Source organism: Anas platyrhynchos, chromosome 5, assembly GCF_047663525.1.
Source record: "Anas platyrhynchos isolate ZD024472 breed Pekin duck chromosome 5, IASCAAS_PekinDuck_T2T, whole genome shotgun sequence".
Lineage (NCBI taxonomy): Eukaryota > Metazoa > Chordata > Aves > Anseriformes > Anatidae > Anas > Anas platyrhynchos.
Genome location: NC_092591.1, coordinates 1541727 through 1569272, shown reverse-complemented (window position 1 = coordinate 1569272; position 27546 = coordinate 1541727). Strand labels below are relative to the sequence as shown.

The following is a 27546-nucleotide window of genomic DNA, read 5'->3' as shown; positions in this document are numbered from 1 at the left end:
ACAAGTTCCCAGTGCAGCGACAGATTAAGAGTAAAACACTACCTTAATACTTAAGCTTTGGGGTAGGGCGAGTACTGCTGTCGTTGGTCATTCAAAACTGAAAGCATTAGAGCAGGTGATATATGCATATGATATAAAGTCCTAACAGTGTAAATTCTGGAAAAGTGCCAGAGCCAGGCTGCCTAATCTTTGAATATCTCCTTACTTGTAATGTAAATTCTTGTTTCGCTTCAGAACATGATTGCGCAGGGACCTGCAGACTACTCTGAAGGTCATGTAATGCATGTGAGAATTAAATCATTAGCCAGTGTTTCAAGAGTTATTCCCTTAAGTTTGCTACAAACCTGCATGAAATAGCTATGACCCTCAATACGCTTAAACAATGACTTAAAAATAAACAACTGCTCCACTGCATACCTACCACAAAATAGTTGTACCATGAGATCCTATGTAAGCCTGTAAAATACATGAACACACAAGCTCTAGAACGAATGTCTCTGACACAGTCTACTTTTGTCTTTTGGTTGTGAAATCATTGCTATAATTTTTCATGTTAATTTCTGTAATTTTCATATGTTTCTTTAATAATTTAAATACAGACAAGTTATGAAATATTTTGTTCACTCTTGCAGTTTGGACACAAAATAGACTCTTACTAATTCTATGTCTCTTTTAGTTCAGTTTGGTGCTGCTCATGTTCAAAGAAGCATTTTTGGAGGTGTTCAAGGCCAGGCTGGACAAGTCCCTGGGCAACCTGATCTAGTGGGTAGCATCCCTGCCCATGGCGGGGGGCGTGGGACTACATGGTCTTTAAGGTCCCTGCCAACCCAAACCGTTCTATGATTCTATGCCTATTCTAAACTTGATTTTGTTGTGTTGCAAACATGAATATATATAGGTATATATTATATATAGGTACATACATAAAACAATACAACTTCAGTTCAAACTGCTGTACGTGTAAGCTTCAAAGCATTAAGAGATGTGAAATTCCATACCCTGCATGTAAAATCACTCTTGACCTTCTGACGTTTTGCACTTCTTCGCTGTTTCTTGTTATGTGCTGCTGAGCTGCTGTTTGTGGTCCTGCTTGAGTTCTTGTGAAAATCCAAGCTGTCATCACTGGACACGTCTGACTAGAGGAACATTTCACAAACTCTTCAATAAATACAGCTAAAGCAAGCAGCATTATAATTACACAGTCATCCTTCAACATCTGTTTTTTTCTTAAGCAACACACAATTTTGATTGATTTGATATGGCAAAAATGATGGAATAATGCTAAGTCCAAAGTTGCACCTCTTCAGAAAAGAACAGAAAAACACATTATTGGGAAGAAAAATTGGCTAAATGTGGCATGAACATTTTTTGATTCAAAGCTTTGAGGAAGAAAAGTTATTTTACTGCCTTTCACAGAGAGAGAGGCTCTGCTCTCTTCCCTATGACAATAATTCACTCCCAAACAACACCTACAGACACATTTTAGGAGACTTTGGGGATAAACTGAAGGAAGGAAAAAAAATTACATTCTAATACATCTTTGGTCAGATGCCATAAAGTATTTTTAATAAGAACACTTGCCTACGAACTGAAAGAATAGTGAATGTTTACAAATATCCTCCATAACCAAGTTTATGTTATTTTCCTTCTTCGTTACCAAAGCTCTTACTAACCATGTTAAGCGGGTGTCGGCGTTTTCTGATGGCGTGAATCGGTGATTCAAAATCACTATCATTCATAACCTATGTGAACAGAAATAAGAATAAATGCAAAGAGGATTTTTGCTTTGATGTTTGACTTTCTTGCTTTTTGCTTCTCTTGTCTTTTATTTTCTCTATTAAGACTCACCTCAGGAGACTTCAAAACATTTATTTTTCTGTTTTTCCTCTGGAAAACAATCTCTTCTTCACTTTCACTGCTGGTTCCTACAGAAAAATAATAAGCAACATTCACAAGGATGTGTGTTGTTCACAGTACAATATTGCTATAACTGAACAATCAAAACCTCTCTCTCTTATAAAAGTACCTACAAAGGAGATTACTTATTGATCTTTGTGGCAAATACTGCTCTCTTTAGCCTTGTTAATCAAAATAAATAATCTCCAGTTGAGATGTACAATAAATCCTACTTTCCTGGAGGTTCTCTGAGTGGAAATGATTACCCCAGGCAGTACAGACACAGAAAAAGAGAGGTGAAAAATGAAGAATGAAACCTAGAGAAGAAGCCCTTAAAATCTGAGTAACTATTACACTTCTGGAAACATTTTGTAGCACATATGCCTTTGGATGCCTGAAACAAAACCAGAACTCATCAAAAAGTCCTCTTCTTGATTCGATTTTTCAAACAACTGCAGCCTTTTCTGTTTTTCCAAAGGACTGCCTTTGCTGAAGTATAACATATGAACACGACAACGGGAGGCAACGTGATCTGGAAGTGACATATGAGGGGAGAACGATGTGTATTTACTGACTACAAATTATGAAAAACACATTTTTTAATAATATACTGTTCCTAAAACAGAAAAGGACAGAAAGGGAGATGGAAGGGCGCAGTGTGGTGTTGGTGGTATCAGTGTGGCGCTGGTGGTACAGAGGAGAGCACAGCACCTTCCAGGCACTTGTCCCGTGTTTGTCCCCCAGCCAACGAAGGCCGTTACTACTCAGTGCTGGTGAACAGGGTGAGATCCAGCTGGTGACCAGTCACCAGTGGTGTTCCCCAGGGGTCGGTGCTGGGGCCCATCCTCTTTGATATCTTTGTTGATGACTTGAACAAGGAGATTGGGTGCACACTCAGTCTGTTTGCAGATGGCACCAAGTTGGGGGGAAGTGTCAATCCACCAGAGGGTAGGGAGGCCCTGCAGAGGGACCTGGACAGGAAGGGGTGATGGGCAGAGGCCAAGGGATGAGGTTCAACATGGCTCAGTGCCGGGTACTGAACTTCGGCCACAACAACCCCATGCAGTGCTACAGGCTTGGGGCAGAGTGGCTGGAAAGCTGTGCAGAGGAAAAGGATCTGGGGGTGCTGATTGATGCTCTCCTGAACACGAGCCAGCAGTGTGCCCAGGTGGCCAAGGGGGCCAATGGCATCCTGGTTGTGTCAGGAGCAGTGCAGCCAGCAGGGCCAGGGAGGTGATTGTCCCCCTGTGCTCTGCTGTGGTGCTGGGTTCAGCTTTGGGCCCCTCAGTACCAGAAGGACATCGAGGCCCTGGAGCATGTCCAGAGCAGGGCTACGAAGCTGGTGAGGGGCCTGGGACACAAGGCCTGTGAGGAGAGGCTGAGGGAGCTGGGGGGGTTTGGGCTGGAGAAGCGGAGGCTCAGGGCAGACCTCATTGCTCTCTGCAACTACCTGAAAGGAAGGGGTGGGGAGCTGGGGGTCAGCCTCTGCTCACAGATAACCAGTGATAGGACCAGAGGGAACAGCCTCAAGTTGTGCCAGGGGAGGTTCAGGTTGGGAATGAGGAGACATTTCTGCTCAGCAAGAGCAGGCAGATGTTGGGACGGGTTGCCCAGGGAGGTGGTGGAGTCACCGTCCCTGGGGTGTTCAAGGAGAGGTTGGACGTGGTGCTTGGGGACAGGGTTTAGTGGTGACATTGGTGTCAGGGGGATGGTTGGACCAGATGATCTTAGAGCTCTCTTGCAACCTTAATGATTCTATGTTGCTGAAAATTCTAAATAAAACTAGAATAGATCCTACACACAGCTGATGTTTTCAAGACAATCCAGGTTTGTGCAGAAGTTATAACCAGAAAGTGTTAAGCACTAGTTAGTTGTCATGCAACTAAACTAAAAGAAATCCATCCGTACAGGTTCTATTCCTCAGGAACAATGATGGAAAACTATGAAGGTGTGGCGGGTGGACTCAGGGACTGAAGTGCAGCAGATCTGGATGATTATGAATAAGCCATTGAGAGGATTAAGAAAGGGCTTTACAGGCAGCTGTAGCTCACACAATTATGTCTCACATGGTTGCACTGTTAGTGCTTGTGGAGAGATATCAGGGGGTTAATTCAGACTGCTTTCTCCCGTATGTGTGCATGAGGCTCAGCCTCAGATGGCTAAGCTAGAATGCATGGTTCACTGCAGGAAGCTGAGATTCTGGGAAGCCTCCTCGTTGAGCTACCTTCTAGTATTAAAACCACTGTTCTCTTTTCCTCACATCATAGCCACCTAAGTCAAAATACCTAGCTGAATATGCAAAAGATACTGAATTCAAGATTATTTACATAAACATGAAGGTATTAACTAACAGTACCACTGCATCCCCTACCTTCAGCAGGACACACACGGGAAGCACGAATATTGGTATCTTCCAGGTTTGCAGATCTTCCTAAGGGGGAATCAAGTGCATCCAAGGCTGAACTCTCAAAGTTCTGTCCATGTGAGCTTGTATCTACTTTATCTGTAGGACGAACACCTGTAATTTCCTCCACGACACGTGAGAAAACATTCACAGGATTTCTTCTGATAGCTTCAATATTCCTAACCCTTCTACACGGGGTAGAAAGGGGAGAAGCCAAGGCTTCATGTGATCCACTTCTCCTTCTGTTCCCTGACTTTGAGACAGGCCCTGCAGGGGTTGCATCCCCAGCCACTTCTGCAGGACTCACATTACTACTCCGCAATGGCAGTGGTGTGGAAATGTTTCTTCTCTCAAGGCTTCTGCAATCCCATTTTGGCAATGTTTGAAATCTGCAGCTATCGTTTAGTATTTTTTCTCTATCTTCAGTGACACCTGTGTGACTCTGTGAGGCACCATTTAATTCTGGCATATTGTTCGTATTCACTTCATCTTCCAAGATTTCATCTTCACATTCTTCAATGGAAAATCCCAGATCAAAGTTAACAGAAAACAGTTCTTGAGAAGCGTCATAAAGATCGTTATTATCCAGACTCTGCTCAGTCACACTAATACCATCCACTGTTTCCACGGTTGTGATTTTACTGCTTACTTGCTGTTCCTTGCAGGTTTTGTCACCTCGTGAGGGAAGCCACTCAGAGCCTTGCACTGCAGCCGACGTGCTAACATTCCCACCTGAAGCTGACGTGACAGAAGGCTCATTATTCACAGATGAAATTTCAGTATTTGTTTCATAAATGTGTTCATCTTCAAATAAATGTATACTCTTCTCTTCATCAATAATCGCACTTCTCTTGTTTGTTTCAAGGCATTCTTTATCTTCTTGAACCAAACGTTTACTTGAAGAGTTATTTGCTGGAGTGTAATTTATTGTCAGAGTTTTCTTTTCAATTTCTGTCAATTCTTCATTGTCAAACAGGCTATCAAAGCTGTCACTCCAGTGAAGCCCCTCGACTTTGTCATCAGCAGTCTGCAAAGATGATACAGGTTTTGAAAAACAGGTATTTACAGAAGCACACAAGTCACTGGTGGCTTTCTCTTCGGGATTTTCAGAGGGCAGGAGTGAATGATCAACTTCTGACGAAGCAGGAAAATCTTTGTCCTGCAGTCTCTCTGAATGACTATTGGAAATAGCTTTTTGAGAAGGGCTTATTGTTTCTTCACTTCTCTCCATTTTTTCAAAATCACAAAGTTTATTCAAAGGGGGGGGAGAGTGTGATAAAAGCCTTTCCACACAGGAAAATACGCCTTCCAACCAAGAAGACTCTTCAGATGACCTCACAGGCACAAACAAATCCAAGTATGATTCAGGAAGATAAAATAAGTCAGAGGACACAGGTGATTTCTCAGCTGTGAAGCTGCTACAGCCCAAATCCGCATGGTTCCTCCCTGGTGAACAACAGGCTTTACCTGTTTCGTATTCCTTTATTGCTGCACTTTCATGAACTTTCTTCTGAACTGTACTTTCACTGTTGTCACATAAGTCAATAAATTCATTTAAGTCAAACGTCACCTTCTCTATTTCCTCATCCTTTTGATTGTCCTGGTCAGTGCATTCAGCCAGAGTGAGCCTCCTTGCTGAGTAAGACTCTGAAGCATTTAAATCTGTAGACACCACAGGCACTTCTGAATTCAGCCCCAAAGTTCTTTTGGGAATCTTTGTGGTTATTTTAAATATGGAAAATAATTCACTCTCATTATCCTTTACATCAGGTAGAAATGGTTTTACTTTTGATTTGTGTGCCGTGTCTTTTCTGGATGAATGTGCTTTCTGATCAAATGTGGACTTGGTCATGGGAAGAAGACTTTTATTCCTTTGAACATTAACATCTTCAATACGTAAGTGAGGCCGAAGCTCCAGCTCATAGCTGCAATCTCCCTGGTGAAAAACACAGCGTAATAATGATTATAAATACATAAACATTTTCAAGGACTTGCCATGAGGATATTTAAAACAAGTGGCAAAGGTTTTTTTTTACTCCCCAGCATTATCGGAAAGAAAAAAAAAAGAAAAAAGAAAAAAAAAAAAAAGGAAGTGTTTTGCATTTAAGGTCACAGCTTTCAAACAAAGTATTTCCTGGCAGCTTAGCTGCAAATCCATGCTTGGGTAGTCACACCTCAATGTTTCATGCATAACTATCAATTGCATTTAACAGAGCTGCAATGCACAGCACTCGCCACTGTGTGTCTGTGCCTTTCTCAGAACATTAACAAACAATTCTTTGCTAACTAACTGTGCAAGGTATTGTCCCTTCAGCCTAATACTAACAGGCTCTAGTTCTGGGAGGACTAGGAAATTCAGAACGGTGGTGAGAGCAGAAGAAAACCTTATTCAAGGCACATGTGAGCCTGGAGTTCTCTGTTCTCTTCGTACTACTGTTCACAATTTGGCTATTGCCATTGATGCCTTTGCACATGAAGAACTTCTCACTTACATACTCTGAACTTCATTTTTTCCACGGATGCTTACTGATCTTCATTTTAAAAATTCACTGACCTAGGCAACCAACTCTTTAAAAAACCTGGCTGTAAAAGGAACAGTAGGGTCTGACATCATTCACAGCTAAGGGAGCTAAGAGAGTCCTTCCCACTCTCTCTTTTAAATTAAGTTTGCAAAATTAAGGCTTGCAATCTCTAAAAGGAACAGTAAAGGCCAAATGAAGCTCTGATAGCAGTGGTTTGAAATGCTCTTTCAACGTTCCAATCTGCTTCACAAATTAAAAACAAAACAAAACAAAACCAAAACAACTACAAATGGAGAATAAGATCAAAACAGAAAGTACAATTATTTTCTGACTGTTCAGTCAGATGAATCTCCAGATGCCTTAATCCCTGCAATAAAACAAGGTACCTTCACACTGAATGACAAAGCTGACAATTACAATAAGAGGCAACAAGTAACATTCTCCAAAGTCTTCCCAGATATAAACTGTAAATGAACAAGGTCCTTGCAATCCAAGCTCCTAAACCCTCCTCATTGTCCCACGAGAATATTATTAGAGAAGGTCTACTTCAGCTTGTGCAGGTCGTGATGTTCACTCCCACCAATCTGTCTTCCAGCTGCATGTATTAGCCATTAAAGCAATACTAATTGCTCTTCTCCCATGGACACAAACCCTGGTCTTCACTCGCAGAGATCCTGACTTTCCCTTTCTCCAACAGGCAGGCTCTGCCCACTTGAGCAGTTAGGGAAGTGTCCAGGGCTGTTTAAGAGATGATGCTGACACACCAACTTCTTGCTAAAGCTGGGACCCCTGGGACCACTCGGGCAGCTCTTCCAAAACAGACTGTGAAGAAATTGGACTTGCTGATATCGAAGGCCTTTTCCAACCCAACTGATTCGATGATTCTACAAAATCACACCGTCAGAGCCGCCACGGACAGCACACCTGAAGCTGCTGTTAAACCGACTTCTACTGCCTGACTCCTTACAGTAGCCAGAGAAGTCAATCGTGGAAAGCAAGGTTTGAGCAATACTCTGTAGTCGTTCTGCCTATCCCACTGCACAAGGGAGAAAGATCAACACCTACACGTACTGCTGGTTGGTTTACCCAGCAGCACTCCCGAAAATAGCCCCGACTGAGGTTCCAAGCTGCCTTCCCTGCATTTGAAAACTGATCCCATCCTAACAAGCTTTGGATGCTCTCTGGACGCAGTAGATAAAGCATACTGTCTGGGACTAAGAGTATTTTTTTTACTCTCAAGCATTTAATAATAAATCAGTATTTATTATTTTAAATTTTAACACTAACTTCACAAAGAGGCCACAGAAGGGATCGTATGCAGAATAAATAAGGACAAATCAGTGTACAGCTGTTTTGGGGTCGGGGCACAGCTGGTTACAAATCCTGTTAACAGCAATGACAGCTGTGTCTCAGTGACATAGTGCGCAATTTCTGTAAGGGCAGCACAGGAGAATGAGTGGAGCAGGGGGAAGAAGTCAATTGCTGGAGTTTCATTTGTAAAGAGCCACAGAACAGGCAGTCCATTTGTCACTACAAAAGATGCTACTCAGCTGCTGCACACCTGCTGCCTGTGCTTAGGCCATCGGTTCATAAACGAGGATATCCGAAGGAACTAAACGTTAGGATTTCTCACAAAGAGCAGAAGAGGAGATCCCCAGACTACAGATGCTGACTTATAAGAAGTCTTGCTGTCAAAACAGTGAAGAAACAATTAATATGAAAGGGTTTGAGGATGATTTTGATACTGTAGGTCCAAAATGATTATTTTCCCTCAAGTTCAGCCAAAACAAAGAATCAAGATATGGAGGTCTCCAGATAAAATCAAAGAAGAGCAGCAACAAACAACAAGCAACAAGACCTGGTCCAATTAACTTTCCATACATCCTCCGAGGAGTTTACGTATTTGGTTGACAGGGTAACGGTGCTGATAGTGCTATGTTTTAGATTTATGTAAGTCATGACTGAATGCTGCACAATATTTTGATTAAAGTATCCAAGCCCTGTAAAACCACAACATATATTAAATGGATTGAAGATTGATAAGCTGCCAAACCACTAAGCTATATTGAAACAGAAGTAGGTGATGCTCTTTTCCGCCCAACACACTTCTAAGCGATGCAGCTCAGACCACTGTAGGACTACTTTGTTTCACATTTTTTTAATTAACCCAAAGTAAAACAACCTAAACAGTAATTAAACCTGCAGGAAAAGGTGAGGGTTCTAAGTAGGCAAAATGGTAATTCAGAGCACAACTGGACCAGAGGTAAACCAGTTAAGAGCAAATCATTTAACTGTTAACACAATGAAACAAAGAGTTACATGTTTAGGAGTAGCAACAAGTAAAAGGACAGTATCACGTCATGCAAAGGACCTAAAGAAATTTATGAACAAAATTCCTGATTGACAATGGTTGGTATGCAATCTCTTGCTTACATACGTGGGGATCTAGAAGGTGGCAAACGTGATGCCATTTTTTTAATGGTCAGGGATAGATTTGGGAAGCTATAGGTTGCTAACTGTATACTGAATAAATTAGTAGAAGCTCTAACATATAATTTCTGGATGAGTCTTCTTCAGAGGAGTCAACACTACTTTTGAAAACAAAATCAAACCAACAAAACAACCAACCTTATAAACCCATACAGACCATTAGATTTCTTTGAAGTGACCAACAAACAAAAGAGTTGGGAAGCTCTCATGCATACAGTCTTCCTGTTTTCCAAAAGGTTTCCAAAGGTTTCAAAAAAAGTCCCTGCTGAAATCTTTAAAACCACCAGCAGAGACCAAAACAGGAAATTTTCTTGCATGGATAAGTAATTGTGTACAAGACAGAGCATTGGAGTGAGGAGCTGTTGCAGTGAAGAACTTTATTAGTCCACTGCTTATCCTCGTGCTTCCACTATAACGCGAACACTACACATAAGTCTAGTCCCCCTCCTCAAAATGATTTCATAGAACTGGCAAAGTTCAGAGAACAGAAGCAAGAACAAACAGTCATATCCATATAAGCCGCTAGAAAGGCCTCTGTCTTCAGGACTCAGACCCCACCTCATCTATTCTTGATAGGCTGAAAAAATACTCAAGATACAGAAAAAAACATTTTTGTACTTAAATTTGTATGTTACAAGAGTTCTATCCTTTACTAGAAGCCCGATGTATGTTCTATATATGAACTACACCAACAAGAAAACAACCAGCCATATCTAAAAATTGTATCTAGCTGCATTCACATTTCTGCAGATTTATTCTCTAAAATTTCCTGGCTAGCCAATGTATGTAAGCACAGCAATTAAAGGAAAAAAAACAAAGAGAGAGAAAACAAACATCTAGCAGAAGTGCTGTGTGTCAGGACAGCAGCCCAGAAGATGAATTTCGCATCTAGGACAAATGTTGGTAACCTAATTCCAGGCTTATACGGAGTTATATAACTGGTCTGCTTCAACCTAGTTCAACTTAGTCATCCAAAATACTTTCTCCCAGCAAGTCTAGTTAATACTGATGGAGTGAGGGGACAGAGCTGTAATTACCACACTGCAGCTGGGATATGTACAACTTGTAGAATCTTAAATTTGCTGTTCAGCTCTTTCACAGACTGGTGAGCTCCAGTGTGTAGCAGCGAGTCAGCAAGTAGGTCACGGGCGAGCAGAAACAGGCACCTCACTGATCTTGTCATACTAAACCAACAACCCTGCTCAGAGGACTGATTCAGTACAAAAAGCAATAGATTTCTTAATACAGAAAGTTAAAAGGAAACAAGATATTAAAATCTTCATTCTTACATGTATTATCATGCATATCTGTATGTTCTCCAGCACTTAAATTTAAATATATTGCTAATGTCAACGTTAAAATTAACCTCTCTCTCCTCATAAACTACTTCAGATGTGCGTTTTCTAGTACGGCTCATGTCTGCCCAAACTATAGTGATATTTACTTTGATATCTGAAAATGAAAAGACAAGTCAATAAGCAGACATGATACAGATGTTAACAATTACAACTTCTCTAATTGAACCCTGTGTTAGAACTGAAGCAAAAGCAGCACGAACTGGCAGTGAAGTCTGCTCTGACACCAGAGGGAAAAAACTATTTTCAGAACTGCTCTTAGTTAGACCTAGGGAAGAAAGGCTTTGGGATTTTTAACTTTCATACTGAGTGTTAAATCCTGATGAATAAACACTGCCAATGTAGTCACACGGGTGTCTTCTCTGGTTAGCTCATCGTTTAGCATGAGTACCAGTAACAATTACGACAAGAAGGCCGGTGGCTTTCCCACAGTGTTCTTCACAAGCAGGTAGAGCAGATATCAGAGAGCAGATTGCAATCTGCTTGAATGACAAGAGGTTACACATTTATCCTCACAGGTGATCATTTGATCCCTTAATACTCAAGGGAAAACCCCTTCCTCCTCATGTGGAAGACCCTTTCATGTATTCTGAAACAAAACCATGCCTCAAATGCTCGCAGCCATGACCGTTCTCCCCTCACTTCTTTGCAAGGTTTACAAAAATTTATTAGGATATAATTATTGCTTTGAATTTAATAGATATTTTAACACACTCACTGAGGAAGATAAAGCACACCTCCAAGACATGCGGTCAGTTGTAATGGCAGACTCCTGGAGGGCAGAGGAATCAGTGCGCAGTTCTCCTCCATCTCCTTTTATTCCCACAAAAAGGGCTTCTGCCTTTTGGGAATCCTGCACAGACGCTTGGCAAACTGGGCTGTACATGATAAAGTACTGTGCTCCTCTCCCTTTTTAGGCCATTTTCAGATAGGTTAAACAATTTTGATGCCTATGTGACTTCACTGATAACGTCTGCCATCCGAGTGCTGGGCAGACCTTTTAGGAACCGGTTAATCAATCCCTCCTATTCCATGAGTGCGTAGTCTCTGACAGAGGCTGCAGGGAGAAATGCTGTCAAAAACTATTTTTTGAAGTTCAAATTTATTATATACACCAAATGGCCCTTAAAAACATCCTTAGTTGATTCATCAGAGGAGCCCAATGGACACAGAAACCACGACTACAAAGGCTGTGATGTTTCTCCTCCTGACGATAACGTTACGGATGCATCTCGCAGTGCTGCTGCTGTTCAAGCTGCTCCTGCCAGCAGCTTTTAGCTGACTGCCACGTGTCTCTCACAGGCTTTACATTTAATTGCTTTCCCTGAGCTGCAGCATTATGCCATGTCTTCCAGGAAACTGAGACCATGTACGTTAGGAAGAAGGAGTATTTCTGGCTGGTGTGCCCGGACCCGAGGAGACTTTCAGGCAGCAGTGGGAGCACCAGCGAGCTGCCCCCAAACACAGCGGGTGCGTTCCCTCAGATTAACCCAGCTAAGCCCCTCCAGGTGCCACACAACCTGCTCAGTCCCCTTGTCCCTTTCACACAGATGACAGCCCCGCATCCTTTGCCAAATCGCTCTGCTGGGTTCTCGCTGCGCACACAAAACCCTACAGGACCATTAACAACAGAACACCTGCAATTAAAGGTTTGAACCACCTAAACAAGGGCTTAATTACAGTTCAGGCTCAAACCATTTGGCAACAAGATCAGAGGAATCAATATGGCACAAGGAAAACTCATTTAATTAGGGAGTGGAGATGTCCTGCTGCCTGCCAGCACAGCACAGCACAGCACAGCACGCACCCACCCCTGGGCACCTTCCCCTGGGGTCTCTGTGGTGCAGGACACGCGGGGACCCCTCTGCAGAACTCCTTGTTGGGAATCCCGGGACAAGGTGCTTGCTTCACCTGTTCTCTGGGGTGTAAAACAGATTTGGCACCCCAATAGCGAAGAGACACCCACAGCTCAAACCAAGAGCTCTGGAAACGCCTGAGGGTGCACTGTGAACCCCGTAACCAAACGTCACGTGCGGTCTGGTTTTGTTGCTGGCTGGCAAGAAGTGCTGCACAGCTCAGACCAGGTTCTTAACCAGACATAGGATTGCCAACAAGGACCTACAAAGCTATCCTTTTCATTGCCCTTATTTGAATATTTTTAACTTTGATTCAGTATCTCCTGGTAAAAAGTCAGTGGAAGCACTGTATTCCTCCAAACATGTTTGATTTAACCTCACAATCAGGAAAGTATCTTCAGGTTCTTTGGAAATCCAGGGTATTCCAGGAGAATTTTCCCTTGGTCCAGCACCTCACCTCACGAATCTCAGGCGGGTGTGGGCTGGAAGGGACCTTAGCTTAAAGACCCCCTCTCAATCCCCTGTCCCTGTCACCAACAGCGCTGATAATCAGCGTTACCAGGTGTTAAATTGCTCTGACTGGACTTCTGATTGCCAGGTTTGCAGCAGGAAATGGATGCTCATGTAATAGTTCCACACATTATGGCATTGTGACTTTTAAAAGTCATTATCAATTGCCTACCTCCCAGAAAAAAAGTGCACTTACACCTCAGTATTTCCTGTTACAAATCCTCAGGACCTTGGTCAGACACAATTTCAATAAAAGCGATTACTTTGCCCTGACCTTGTTTCCAAAGAGTACAGTTTAATTTTCAAAAATGCTTAAAAGCTATTGAATTATTTTGCATAAGGACAACTTGATTTGTTACCGTGTTACACAAAAATCCATGCTTGTAGTTAGGAGAAAATCCAATCCCATCTGCCCGGTCCTCGTTGCTGTAGCGATAAAGCCACGCAGGCATTAAGGGCTTTTCTGCAGGGGGGTGCCTTTGCAGGGCTCCTCTCCGGGATTTCTTTTTTTATTTGCTTTCCAATATGCCATTTTTTTCTCCAAGTTATTAAAAGCATATAAATACAATACAAATAGAATTATTCCAAACATTTTCACTTCTATTTAAAAATATCTAAGCCTTTTAATCAAATTTTAAAATCTTACGCAAAACACAACTGCATAGGAGATTTCTTGGAGACGTTAACTGAATGAATAAATGGAAAAGAAAACTACAGTGCTGAATTCCTGAGCAGTCTTCCACAACAGCAGATACCCACAAAGAACACACACACCCCTCCTGAGCTGGCTGGTGTTATTACTAAGCTCTGAATGAGATCCTTCCCAAGAAATAATTAGTGCATCAGAAATTTCCAGATCATTGGGTTATTCATATTAAAATAACTGGCTGGTTTTATGCTTTATACCTAAGTAAGAAAATAATCAATAAAACGGTGGTTTGAAGTTCAATATCCTGGTTATTTAAGGAAATAGCTTTGACTTGTATCTGTCTTTATCCCTCTGCTATTAAGAACCGTAAATGAACGTCAGAGAGATTAGCAGTGATAAATTTGGCTACAGAATATTTATAGTAGGAACTTGGATGCACATTACACACAGAGCCTGCAAAAACCTGTGAATCACTGCTAAAACATCATTGTTTCTATCCTCATTTTCATACCAGACAAACATTTTAGGTAGTTTTTTTACAAGCTTAACTTCTGCTACAGGTCAGTTTCCCAGAGGCTGATGTAATATCCCTTTATCCTCTCCTCATGCTTATTAATAGCAGCTGCTACAATTTCAAAACACACCCAAATACTAAAGTAAGGTGAAACTTAGGACATTTTCTATTTGCTACAGCAAAAATCTTCACCAGGAATGCCTAGGGCCAAGTGGTGTAGAAATCAGCAAGGTGGAATTAAGAGTATCCAGCCTGGTGTGCTCACACCGAGTATATGCAGTGTGTCTGCAGGCACGTTAACCCAGGCACTGCACGAGCACGCTGTGCTGGGGCAGGAGGCACTGGTGCTGAGAGCAGCACGCTTGTCCCCGCACTGCCAGTGCCTTCAGCAAGCACAGTGCATCCCAGGGGTCTCACTGTGAGGGGGAGCAGGGCACTAAAGAGGGTTGAAATCAAATCTCGCAGAAAAGCATTCTTTTGAACCTCACAATTTTCCCAGTGTTATGCTTAACTGAAGTGCTTGTGGAAGTGGCAGAAAAGTGTACGGGGCCGGCGTCTGACAGCCCTGCACTTGCCAACACAAGCAGCTCTTTTAGTAGGTGCAATGCTGCCCAGCACAGCCAGCCACACCTCCTCAGTACCAGAATCAGGAACACGGCCAAGACACGTACCCACCTACAAAACCATGCCTTAATAGCAATGCACAAATTCAAAACATTGCCTACAAATCTGAATTTCTTCTATTGTGTTCTACTTGTGCATTTTTAATTAATATTTTCTTCTACAAAAAAAAAAAATAATATTTTCTTCTCCAAACAAGGACTCTACAATAAGAATAAAAACAGTGTAGCAGTTTCTACTGTCAAAGGAAATTAACTCTGCCTCCCTGCACATCTGGCTATAGGCAACATGGCACAATCAGGTTTTGGCAAAGCTTGCTTAATTTTTGAAAGATCCTGACATAAACAATTTTATATGCAGCCATGTCAGGAATGATGCACAATATTCTATCATAAGGAAAATCTAAACGTGTGCAGTTAGAATGCCACACTAATGTTATATTTAGTCCAATTTTAAATTTAGAGTACAAACTTCAAATCAAAGTAGCAAATACAAGTTTTTAAAGGGATATCCCAACAAGCACACAAAACATATAGGGATGAAGAATTCAAGGCTGCCCTTTCTGAAGATGTTACCAGGCTACATGGGCAGGTAAAGTGCAGCAGCCGCTGTTTTTACCTTGACTGTAGTGAGGCTTTTGACACAATCTCACAGCAAACTGTGTGAGATACAGTTTGATCAAAGGACGAGGACTGGTATGGAGTCCAGCCAGTGGCTAGTTGCTGGGAGTCCTTCTCAGAGGTCTTTGCTATTTAACATTTCTATTACTGACCTTGACTGCAGGTGCCGAGTGCACCTTTGGTAGGTCTGCATGGGTAGATGATGCCAGGAGAGGGGAAGCAGGTGACACACTTTAGGACAGGGCCAGCAGGATGACGGAAACCTCAAGACAGAAAAATGAGACAGCAGTGTGCCCTTGTGGCAACAAAGACGAACGCATCCAGTCTCCATTGGTAAGACTGCTGCCAGCAGGGCAAGGGAAGTGATTATTCTCCTGTGCTGAGCACCTGGGGAACCTGATCTGGAGCATCTGATCCAGTTTTAGTCCCCCAGTACAAGAAATGGCTCATCAGATTGCAGAAAGTCCAGCCGTGCCACCAAGACTGTCAGAGGCTGGACCACATCAGGTACAAGGCAACAAGTTCCTTGTGCCAAAGGAACTCAACCTTGAGAAGAGAAGAATCCTAACACTGCCTTCAGTTATCTAATGCAAGAAGCATACAGCAAGGCTCTTTGGTCTGATTTGCCGTGGAGCTGTACCCTCTTTCCTCTGTGTGCATTTTCTGAGGCTCCAGAACTGAAGCTGTAGGAAGAGTGAACTAGGACTAGACTGGTACTGAGGAAAACAAAACAACCTCCTGCAAACTCACACATCCTCTCATGTTAGCAGTACGGAAGATTGTTCTCTTTCAAATTGCAGGGCAGTAAGTTTGTTCTGGTGTAATCCTGATGAGCAAGGACTGCCACAACTCAGTGACTGGTCCAAGGCGATGCCACTGTAAACAGAGCATACAGCATGCACTTCCCTTCTCTTTGGCAAAGGCCAGTGGGAACATAGCCTGTCTTGGGAAGACTACTACTGCTTCTCAGAGAAGTCAAAGCTGACTTAAGAAAATGAAGAGAATATTAATAAAACTTTAATGCAAGAAATCACTGTCAATAATGACAAAATAAATTAAAACATTCCATCTTTGTTTTTGTGAAGAAAAATATGATGAAGCTTTTAAGTCCTTGAACCTTGACAATTTTGTGTAGGTATAACAAACAGACCAGGAACTACTTATGTTTGAAAAATGGATGCCAGTGCTGATTACAGCTTCTGCCTTGTGAACCTTGCCAGATATAGTCAGAGTTACTGCAAGTGCTTTGTTTTTCTATATAAGAATTCAACAGGGTGGAGCAATGTCTCATGTTGTAACCTCTCATATTCAGCAGAGTCACTAGAAGGTGTTTTCAGCCTGCCGATGGCATCCAGTTATGCACTTCTCCTCTAACTGATGAGAAAGTTCAGCATCTCCACCTATGACTAGTTAAGACAGATCAGAGAAAGCTGGCGGAAAATCAATCCAGATCATGCCTGAAATGCTGAGCTAGGAAGAAGGTGAATGAGATAACAGGCAGTCCCACTCTTTTGGAAGCAAGAACATTATTTACAAGACACCATGATTAGGCTAACATTTAGCTGTTAAATTAGAAACAGTGAAAGCCAACTTTCTCACTGGTTATCAATGAACAGCAATACCCCTTCCTTTCTGACACAGATCTTCCAGCATTTTCCAGGAATGTGAAAAGGCTCTGTTTGCAGATTCTCTGCTGCACTGCCATGTCTTGTACACGGGACTGATCTGAAATACTTGGGAGAGAGCTTGTGTGCCATGATGGCACAGGGCAGTGTGACTTCTGAGCAAACCCTGCACAGCAGGCAGCACCATGCCCCGTGCCTATGCTGTGCCTATGTCTATGCTATGCCATCATCACACTAAGCAAAATCTAAGGTGGTGGCCATAAAGCTATCGTGTTGGGCCCTGCTTGATGAGGGAGCATCCTCTCTGTTGACTGTTCAGTAGACAGCAGAGGCGGTTGTGCCTCGCTCCAGTGAGGGACAATAGGCAGACACATCTCTAGTAAAAGTTTTCTAAAAGCAAGTGTTAGATACTCTGCTTTGCTTACAATTATCTGCATCTATTTTGACGGAATACTGATGACTCACTTGGCAACTAACCAATTTGCTCTGTAGATTATTTTATAGGTGGCAGGTGTTAGCATCTACCACAACTCTGAAGACACTTGGGAACCTGAGCAGCCTTCTGGTAGCAGGACACTTTCAGTAGGGGAACTTAACTCACAAATGCTTCAAATGTCTGATTTGGTGGTGGGGAGTGAAGTCCTCCATCAGAAAAAGAATTCTAAAATTTTTAACTGTTCCTTTGTCTACTGAATTCCTTCAGCCCTCTACACCTGAACACCCCTCTGAAATCCTCTCTCTCTGGCAATATATTTATTATTGACCCAAGCCAGAGAACACAGACTCTCAAAAGAAGTCAAGAATGCCACTGTCCTGTGATGGAGAAGCTTATCTTAGCTCTAAAAGTCTATTTACAACCTTCTATTAATACACTTTCTGAGCAAGGAGTACAACTACAACATCTCTATTCTCTTCCTTGGTTAGTAGTTATTCAGGAAACTCTGGCAGCTTAGCAACAGATTCTGATGACCTAGAAAACTTCAACACAAGAAAAAGCAGTACGTATAGAACTGGAGGGAAAACACTGAGTGTTTATAAACAACTTCTGTGGAGAAGAGTAAGAATTACAGAACACCAGTGGGAGACATTTTTTAAACAAAATTAAATGCACATTATCCATTTCTTAATGAATAACATAGCCCCACACAAACATTTCCCTATTTTTTATTTCAACTAACCACACAAAATTAGAGCACTCGTTATTTTTTAAGTATTCTAACTGTGCATTAAATACACGTGCATGCTTACAGACAGACAGATATAAATACCTCACCTGTTCATGTCTCATCAGTTCTATCATTTCCATAACACTAATAAAATGGTAACAGCGATCCGAGTGGTCAACCATACTTGTAGGAAAAGGACGATTCTGCCAAATTCTCCACTCAGACAAGGAAAGTTTATGAGTTCCCTCCTCTTCAGGCTTCTGCAGTTTAAAATTAGATTGGCAAGGAGATTTTAGTTAAGAAATTGTTCAGCAAAACCAATTCCTACCTCTCTGTCAGGGACAATAAACACTAAATGTATCCGAACAGTATTTGAACATTACAGTATCTGAACATTATCACAAATGTTTAAGTCCAGTCTAAAACAAACAATAAAAAATACAGGCTGTGTGTTGTCAGAGCTGTTCATGAGATACAGGTTGTTTTAAGTAGTAAAATGGCATAAAAACTCATTTTTTTTCCCCTCGGGGTCAGAAAAGAGCTTGTAAAACTTGAATTTTCTATCAGTAACACTTCTATAGTTATATAAACGAGGTAAAGAAAAGCTGTGACACAATACCATCATGAATACAGTGTCCTGCCTGAAATTCTTAGAAGCAGGAGCAGAACTTATTGGATACTGGGAGATTTTTTCCTTCTATTTTTAATAGACAGATCTAACCTCAGAAACTCATTTCAAACATCTAACTCCTAAATTCTTAACTTCAAAAACCTGCATGTCATTCTCCAAATTGCATTTTTAAGATAGACATCCTTTGAATTCATAGTTAACTTTGTTACCCAGAGTTCCCATTAAACTACGTGTCAAAGAAAACATTACATTTAGGTTAAACTCACTGATGTTTCTTCCAGGTTTTCTAAGGTTTCAAACTGAATTTGAGGCAGTATCGGTTCCTTTACTCCATCGCTTTCTTTAAGCCTGTAAAGTCTGTCCCATATTTCAAATTCCTCAGCTGACAAAGACCAACTCTCATGACTGTGCGTTTGCTTTGGGCCTGTTGGAGAGGAGAGAAGGGGAAAATATTATCTACTTCAAGAAAAAGGACATACAGAAAAAGAAGAAAAAAAAACAACTTTGTGTAGTATCAGTCAGAAGAAATGTATTTTCTTTCTGCCACAACCAGAACCAGATATAGAAAATCTGCTGTCAGAAACAAAATATCAAAACAAAGTTGCACATGCTAGACTTTGGACACATCTATTTATTAAGTTATTGCTTTGGGGAAGGCCTCACATAAAGAAGCATTGACAGATATTAATAGAGATTTTGATTCAACCTATCAGACACCAACAGGCCCTGAAGACAGCTCAGCAAACAGGGAAAGCACAGGGCTTGGACTTATAAATGTAATCCTCAGGGGGACACCAGGGGGAACAAACTTCAAATAAATTGCATGTTTTTTTGGTTGGTTGGCGGTTTGTTGTTTGTTTGCTTGTTTGTTTTTATTTTTAAGTTACTCTTTAAGTACTGGAAAGTAACATCATTTTGTTATGTCAAAAATATTTCTTATTCATTTCTTGAATCAATCTCTTTTCCATTTTAAACTGCTCAGGACACGTAGATGAATAGGAGAACAGAAACAAAAGCATTATGAAAATTTTGAAGGAGCAGGGAAAAGAAAAGGAGAGCTCATTAGTTTTATTTAGACTCACAACACCAAATGGTGAGTATGGGGAATCCATGAGCATCAATGCTAGACAGAAACAAAATATGTGCTCATGTGGCAGGTCACTGAAGAGAAGGCCCTGGTGCTGCACGGCCCTGTGCGAGCAAGCTCCAGTGACACTGAGGAAATTGAGTAACTTTGTCAGTCTGACAGCAAGCCCTGGCACAACCACCACATACTGTGCCAGCTGTGTGCAGCAACAATGCCAGATCCCCCAAAACTGCCATCAGTGCAAATAGCAAAGGGACATCCAAAGCATCACTGTTAGGAGCAGTTAATGTGTGATTGCCTTCAGCCTGGATGTGTGAAGCTTGGAGAAAAATAATTAAGTTAATTTGAAAATCGCTCTGAGATAGGATTTGGGATGAATATGCAGCCAACACCCTATTCTGATTTAATGATGTGTTAGAGGAATCAGCCTGTATCTCTTAGTCCTCTCACATTGCAGTTTCCAAACGCTGCATCTCCAGGGACGATGTGACAATGTCTGCAGGAGACTCAAACCCAGATCCCTGAAAGTCCTGAGGACAAGGTTCAACTCCTGCTAACTCTTTCACAGCTGGAAAAGTCTAACCAACACTGAAGTCTTTTTAAGACCATGGTGAAAAAAAAAAGAAACGAACAAAAAGAAGATATTATTGCTACTGGAATATGTTTGAACTGAGTCTAGGAGGTGTTACACTTATTTACAGCTAACACACAGGTCAGGGACTCAGTAGAAGAGGAAGAGAGACTTGAAGAAAATTGAAAATTAAAAACATCTATAAGAAAAGTGTATCTCATGGCCTTTATTCTTGTTTATAAGAAGAGCTTAGTGTTAAGTTGGCTCTAGCAGGAACTACCCACACCCATATACCAAGACAGAATATTTCAGTCTTGAATTAGCACGGAGCTCTCGAAATTGCTACCTGGACAGGGCACAAAGGAAAGGCCAGGAAGGGCACTCCGTTGTGGTCAACACCTAATGCCCTTGGCCAGTCCAAAGAGACTTCTACTGCCTCACTTAAGACATACCTTCATACCCAACAAGAAAGAAAGACAGTCTGCCAAGGAACCAAGATGGCATTTTCAAAGAGCAAGTTGCTAGACAGGAAAAAGCAGACACCAGCAAAAAACTTCAGAGGCAAACAGATCCATTTTGAGATCTCTCTTGCTCTTGAAGATGGTTATCAAGGCAGCGTCACAGAACTCTCCCTGACAGTCCAGGTGATGAACATGCCATCCAGACACGCCAAGGGAAACTGAGAACAACAGATGACTTCAGTTCTCCGTGTTACAGATCCAGAGGAAAACTTGTATTTGGTTTCTGTGGCAAGGTTTTGTAGCAGGGGCTGCAGAGGTGGCCTCTGTGAGCAGAGCCCAGCAGCTGCCCCATGTCAGAGCAGGGCCAGCTCCAGCTGGCTCCAAAAGGGACCTGCTGCTGAGCCCTGAGTGAAGTTGGTTGGGCCTCTGGGAGAGCAGATTTAAGAAAGGGGGAAAAAAAATGCTGGGCAACAGGAGCTGAGAAAGTGAGGAGTGAGAAGCAGCCCCGCAGCCCCCAAGGTGGGTGGTAGTTCTCACTGCTCTGTTTTGATATCAGCAGCCTCACAGAATAGCCAGGGTGGGAAGGGACCTCTGATATCATCTAGTCCAACTCCTGCCCAGTGGGATCAGACAAGTTACATTACTCTCGCTACTCTGAGTCCGTTTTGCCAGTGACAGTAACTGGTGAGTGACCTCCCTGTCCTTATCTTTACCCCGGAGCCCTTCCCATCCTATTTTCTCCCCTTTTCCTTTGAGGAGGGAAGTGAGAGGAGTGGCTGTGGTGGAGCTCAGCTCCCCAGCAGGGTAAAACCACCACACAGCTCCTCCTAACAAAGGCAAGAGGATCTTCTGATACCATCAGGTGGTTGTACTGTCCAACATTACACAGGCGTGAAGGCATCCAACAGCTTGCAAAATGCAGTAACAGACACTTCCCGAAGCTCTGGGCTCAATAACTGAGCTATGAAGTTTCTGTTCCTGAGTAGAACAAATATTGTGGGCTGTCAAGACAATGGCCTCCGTACCTGACAAAACACAACAGATCTCCTCAAGAGGGAATGCAAGGGAGTCCCTTGGCTTGTAAAGAAGAGCAATGTGGTCCAGCAGGTGACAGGTTAATGCCTAACTTAGAGGTTGCTCAACTCTTCCCTTCTCCAGAAACAACGATTCCGTGCAATATGGGGAAAGGCCTGACCATCTGCCCCGAATACTTTGATGCGTCAGGGTAAAGGAGGAAAGCAGGAGCTGAAGCCTACTTTCAAACTATTTTACTTCTATAAAGCCTGGTTGCTGTTAAATGGAGGGAAAGTGAAGCAGACCAAAGGCAATTGTCTTAAAGCAAACTATTGCACAAGTTATCACTTCTACTTTTTACTATTGGAACCCTCTCCATACTTGTTCTACTCATCTTAGATGAGCACAGATTTCTAAGCCGTGATTGACATGCAATGAAGCCTGACTAAAATGGAGAGAAAGAGGGATGCAGACAAACAGGACTCTGTCAGCATGTGTGTAAAATACCATTTCAGACTTAAGGGCTGGCAAAAAAACAAAGGGACAAACAAAAACCTTGTTTTTAATGTTTACAAATTCTAAATTCATTAACCCATTCTTCACAAAAGGCAAAAGCTTGTCACTACAAGTTCTGCAGAGCACTCTGAAATAATAGCTTGCTGCAGCCAAGGGCGAGCTGCCCCAGGAAATGGGCATCTATTTGCACTAATGGGGAACCCTCACGGCTGAGCAGAACAGCACCAATTCTGCAGATCATGAGGTGCTTCACTTCTCACACAGAGCCGCAATTCCGAGATTACCAGAACTCTCTGTGTGGATGAAGAAGAATTCCCAAAACTAAAAGCGAATTTAATAATAGTGCTGCTGCTGAGGTCCCTCTTGGGCAGGTTATAGCTGATACTCATGCTCCCACCAACAGCACGAGCAGCTGTTCTGGGCATGCATTGAAGGATGCAACCAGTATTTTGGAGAGGCCGTGTCACTGGCTGAAAAAAATAATGCATCTTAGGTGTAACTGAAAGATGTTTAAACAAACAAACAAACAGATGACTTACTAGGTGTAGGTAACCTTATTAGGCAAAGTCAAAACACTTTAAAAATAGTATATACATAGTAGAAAGCAATCGAATTTTCAAAAGCAAAATACCAGCTGTTGTCTGAATCAGATGGAGACAGCTCTCTACTGAGAAAAGCAGAGCAAGACATAGCTGATGTAAGACACATGCCAAGTGTTACATTCTTGGTGCAGCACACAAAACGGTGACTTTCAGCTAACCCAGTACTGTCAGGGTGAGAAATCGGAACTTAGGGAACTGGAGCACCCATGCATAAACACCTCCTTGACTCACTGTGTTTTTCAAAGACAACAAACATTGAAAACAGCAGTTTTTCTGCAGTATTTCCACTGAAAGCAGAGTAAATAATTATGCACGTTTAATTCAAACAGGAGATGAGCTGATAAAATTTATCAGGCATCCAAAAGGCCCTTCCACAACTGTACTGAAAAGCATGGGCAACTGGAATGGTATCAAAAACCCAATGATCTTTCGAGGTCCCATCCAACCCCTTCAATTCTGTGATTCTGTGAAAAATCCACAGAGAGACTAAAGAAGGTATATTTTAGGTATATTTTAGAAAGATAGTAAAAGAAGATTGCATGGTTATGATAAAAATGGCAATTAAGGAAATAATGTGATATTCTAAAATCAAACAAAAAGCACAGCTAGATACAACTCAGTGACTGATACCATCCAGAAGCAGGGAAAGGCAGACTAATTGAGAAGAATCAGGGGAAGAAGTCATCACAAAATGAGATTTTACCTGGACAAATACAACATAAAAAGAAAAGCAGAAGAAATTATTGATACCTTAAAATTACATTCAGCTACTAGGAAAAACAAGGTACGGAAAGAGCACATTTTAAGGCATGTTAGCTATTATGTGCCATGATTATTGTGGCTTTGTATCTCTCGCAGAATGGGGATATTGGCAGAGAACCTGGAAATATCACATTAAAGATGATTATCTGGATCTTTCAGCACTTTCATCTTTTCAATTATCTTGTGGGATAAACAGTAATTTGAAAACAAAAGACGAGCAAAACAAAAACCTTGAGCTATCTCCAAAGATACCTGTTCAGAAATGTTACGCCCAATGATTAAGATTAAGAAAAGGAGATACTTAAATTTAGCTAGGAAAGGAGGAGATTGCTTGGAATTACTACGATACTTCTGCCTGGGATAATTTAGTTTCTGTTCACACATCCTGTCATGGACAAATCTGAAGATCAACTGAACCTCAAGAACAAATGAAAAGCAAGAAAGGATAAATAAGAACACACAAAGCTTATTCATTACAGCTACCTTTTTCAATTTTATAACATGGAAGGGAGCACTGAAATTAGTACAAGAAAATGCAAAAATTAAAGAACTTTTTATTCTTTTTGGGTCTTATCTTGGATATCAGGCACTTGCTTCATACAGTAACGAAGGGGACCTTAGCACATAAGCCTGGTGCTCAGTATGAAAAAAGCATCAGCAATTTGCACTGATGTAACACCGGTTTCCAAGATAGGCAGTCAATCCCATTCAGCCTCAGCAACTGATAGATCACCACATACGCCATGTACTTCAGTGTGGCAGCTGCTAACCTATTTCACACAAAAGGAACCTGGTAATTACAGCCTCTGAAGTGCTATTCCCTCAGCAGGAAATGCGTTCAAGTGTATTATCTGCTTTGTGCACTTCAAGCCTCTCATTTCTATTTTCCAGGACAGAGTTACAAACATTCTAAAATGATTTTTTTAATTCCATGTTTTGCCCCACTTTTATTTTTCTCACAAGTTGTGTCTTTTTACACCACCCTTGCTTCTCCTTATTCGGCACCTCCTGGATTGTGTGCAGAACCCAGATAAGCAAGCCTTGGAGAGGTGTGCTGGAAAAGCATTTTGATCAGAGGCACCATCACAACCGTACCACGGTTATGGCTGCAGCACATGCTACTTGGCAAGAAGTTAGGCTGAGGGTGGCAGGTACAGACTGATCTACTGATACTAATCCTTCTCCAGTACATTTCTACCCTGCAAAATGGGAAATAGCAAGAACTGAATTGCAGCTTAAGGAAAGGGATCTTTTCTGCATGATTTTGTGGCTTGCTTCCCCTCTTCTCTGTTCAGGCTTTAGTTTGCCCTGGATGGTGTTCAGAAGGGGATCAGAGGTAGATTGTGACAGTAAGAACTTCTGTGGTCAGAAGAGTTTAAAAACACTAACCTTTAAGTCTAACTACTCAGACACTGGAATATGAAGCTTCTGATTTTTTTTTTTGAGCTTTCTTCCTTCCAAGCAGTTGCTATTGGTTTTTAAAGTACTGAAAGCACGTAACAAAAGAGATTGTAATTGATTTCCTAGTATTTGTAAAACTTAGCCTTTTCTTCCTCTTTTATAAGCTCATTCCAGGGCTATCTAAGTGAACAAGCTGAGGAGCCATTTCTCTTTTTTAAGATTTATTTTTCTCCAAAAGCGTGTGCAATAAATCAAAGAATCACAGAATATTTGAGGATGGAAGGGACCTCTGGAGGTCATCTGGTCCCAATATCCTACTTTTGCTTTCTCCATTTTTCCCCTCAAAATCCTTCAGTTTTCAAGCATTTCTGTTTTATTTTAACTTCCAACAGTATGAAAGACACATTTCTTGCATTAATACAAGAATCAAGCCTAGGTGTTTTAGCTAAAAAACAAATCTAGTATAGAATTAACACTAAAGATTTAGTGACAAGTATGCCAGCTGACAGGCATATCAGAAGACTTCAGAAGGCATTAACATTGGCCTCTTCTGTTTGTTGCTGGAGTTTCTGGCCCTCAGTCATTGACTCTACGGGAAGCTCTATGGGAAAGGACGAAACAAACGTCTGATATGAAGTACAGATACTGAAGGACAGAACTGTGATTTCAGGATGTTAAAGGAAAAGAACGCAGAATCAAAGCAGCAGACAGCTCAATATCACAGTTTAAAAGTTAGAGCTGTTGGAAGGACACTTTTGCTAGAGACCCAAACTCATGTGGGAGCGCAGTTTTGATATGCTGTAATATAACGACATGAGATAGCAGCTTACAGAGCGCTTACAGAAACACCATAATCCTCTTACCAGTGACACAGGAAAAGAGAGCAGATTTATTTTGGAAGGAAGTAGATCTTCTCCCTCTGGAAACCATTCCTGAATTGTTTGGTTCATATTTTTCAGCAGTAATAAACATTTTATGCAACTCTGGATTTATGCCTTCTGGAATCATACGCGGGCTATGCTGGTAAAAATGAAGCACTTTGTTTCCTGAAATAGCTTTCTGGATGCTCCTTTTGTTACACTGGCTTTGATTGTAAGTCTGTAAAAGAAAGGAAAAGTCATATGTTGCTGCACTGCTTTTTCCACATGACTTAATGATAAGCAAAAGAACGCCTGAGAGTCTGTGGGGTTTTCATTATGTTTTGTTCTGTCATGCACTTTTTTTTTCTTCCCAAACACAAATAAAACAAAATATGATGCAAGGGCCAGAGAACTACGCACATGCCCTATTCTGTGGACATGGTCGGTAAGATCAACACAACAGCATGTTCAAGTTCCTGAACTGCAAGTCCAAGACTTGCAATATGCCCCCACATCATGGTAACCAATTACAGAGAAGAAAGGAGCAAAAGGATATAGAGGAAAACAATAAAGTACTAAAGTTGCACTGAAAATCTGATCATGATTACATTAAAAATAGCTTCTAAGTTCTTTTTTTCCCATTTTACGAAGCTTCCAAACTAACATATCTAAGTCAATTGAAATTTGAATGCTCATTTTGTGCCTATGTAAAACATTCAAAGCAAATGTAATAAAAAGCAAAGAAGTACTAAAGAACAGTGATTGTCCTTTAAGTTGCAAACATGCCTTAAAAATCCTTAAAATAAATAACACAAAATATAAACTTAATATACAGATTTTTCTATTCCATAAGTAAATCAGAAGGAGGCATGACACTTGAGAGAAAACGAAACACGGCCCTTGCCTGGAGGACTTCACAATCTGCAATAGATATAGGGATGATGTAAATCACATTACATCAGGAAGAAAGGAGGTCAAACAAATTAAGGTATAAGGTTATTTGTTAATATCACGCGTGCCTGAAGTCCTTTTAATTACATCTCATTTTTATTGTGCAACAGAGAAACCAAGATGATAGAGAAACTACAGAAAGAAACTAGTCCCCGCTCTGCACACTTCTTGTCTTAATACATTTCCCTGAGTCTCTGTCGCAGGTCACTGATGGAGACAGCACGCCAAGTTGAGCAGACGGAGTGCTCTGAGTATGCCCAGCGTGGCAGCTAAATTCTTGTGACAGATGATCTTTGGAAACAAGGACTTGAAGAGGCAGACACAAGAAGACACTCTGAATAAAACTGGAAGAGGTTAAGGGAGAACTTTATTAAACTGCCTTCCAGACATTCCAATAAAGTTTTGTTTTTTCTTAATCCTAGCACAGGTAAAAATTCTTTTTATAGAACAAATTTTCTATTA

At 41.5% G+C, this 27546-nt stretch overlaps 1 protein-coding gene across 3 annotated transcripts in view; it reads right to left on the bottom strand.

The window, feature by feature from the left end:
- Positions 1 to 27546, bottom strand: part of FANCM (FA complementation group M) — a 72386-nt gene that overhangs the window by 9453 nt on the left and 35387 nt on the right. For all 3 annotated transcript variants that reach the window (XM_027458277.3, XM_027458279.3, XM_072038044.1), the window contains 7 exons: positions 26137 to 26371; positions 19126 to 19283; positions 18336 to 18488; positions 4268 to 6236; positions 1849 to 1925; positions 1674 to 1742; positions 999 to 1136 (listed from right to left, as the gene is read on the bottom strand). In XM_027458277.3, the coding sequence (XP_027314078.3) occupies positions 999 to 1136; positions 1674 to 1742; positions 1849 to 1925; positions 4268 to 6236; positions 18336 to 18488; positions 19126 to 19283; positions 26137 to 26371 (2799 nt within the window). The remainder of the gene's footprint in view (positions 1 to 998; positions 1137 to 1673; positions 1743 to 1848; positions 1926 to 4267; positions 6237 to 18335; positions 18489 to 19125; positions 19284 to 26136; positions 26372 to 27546) is intronic.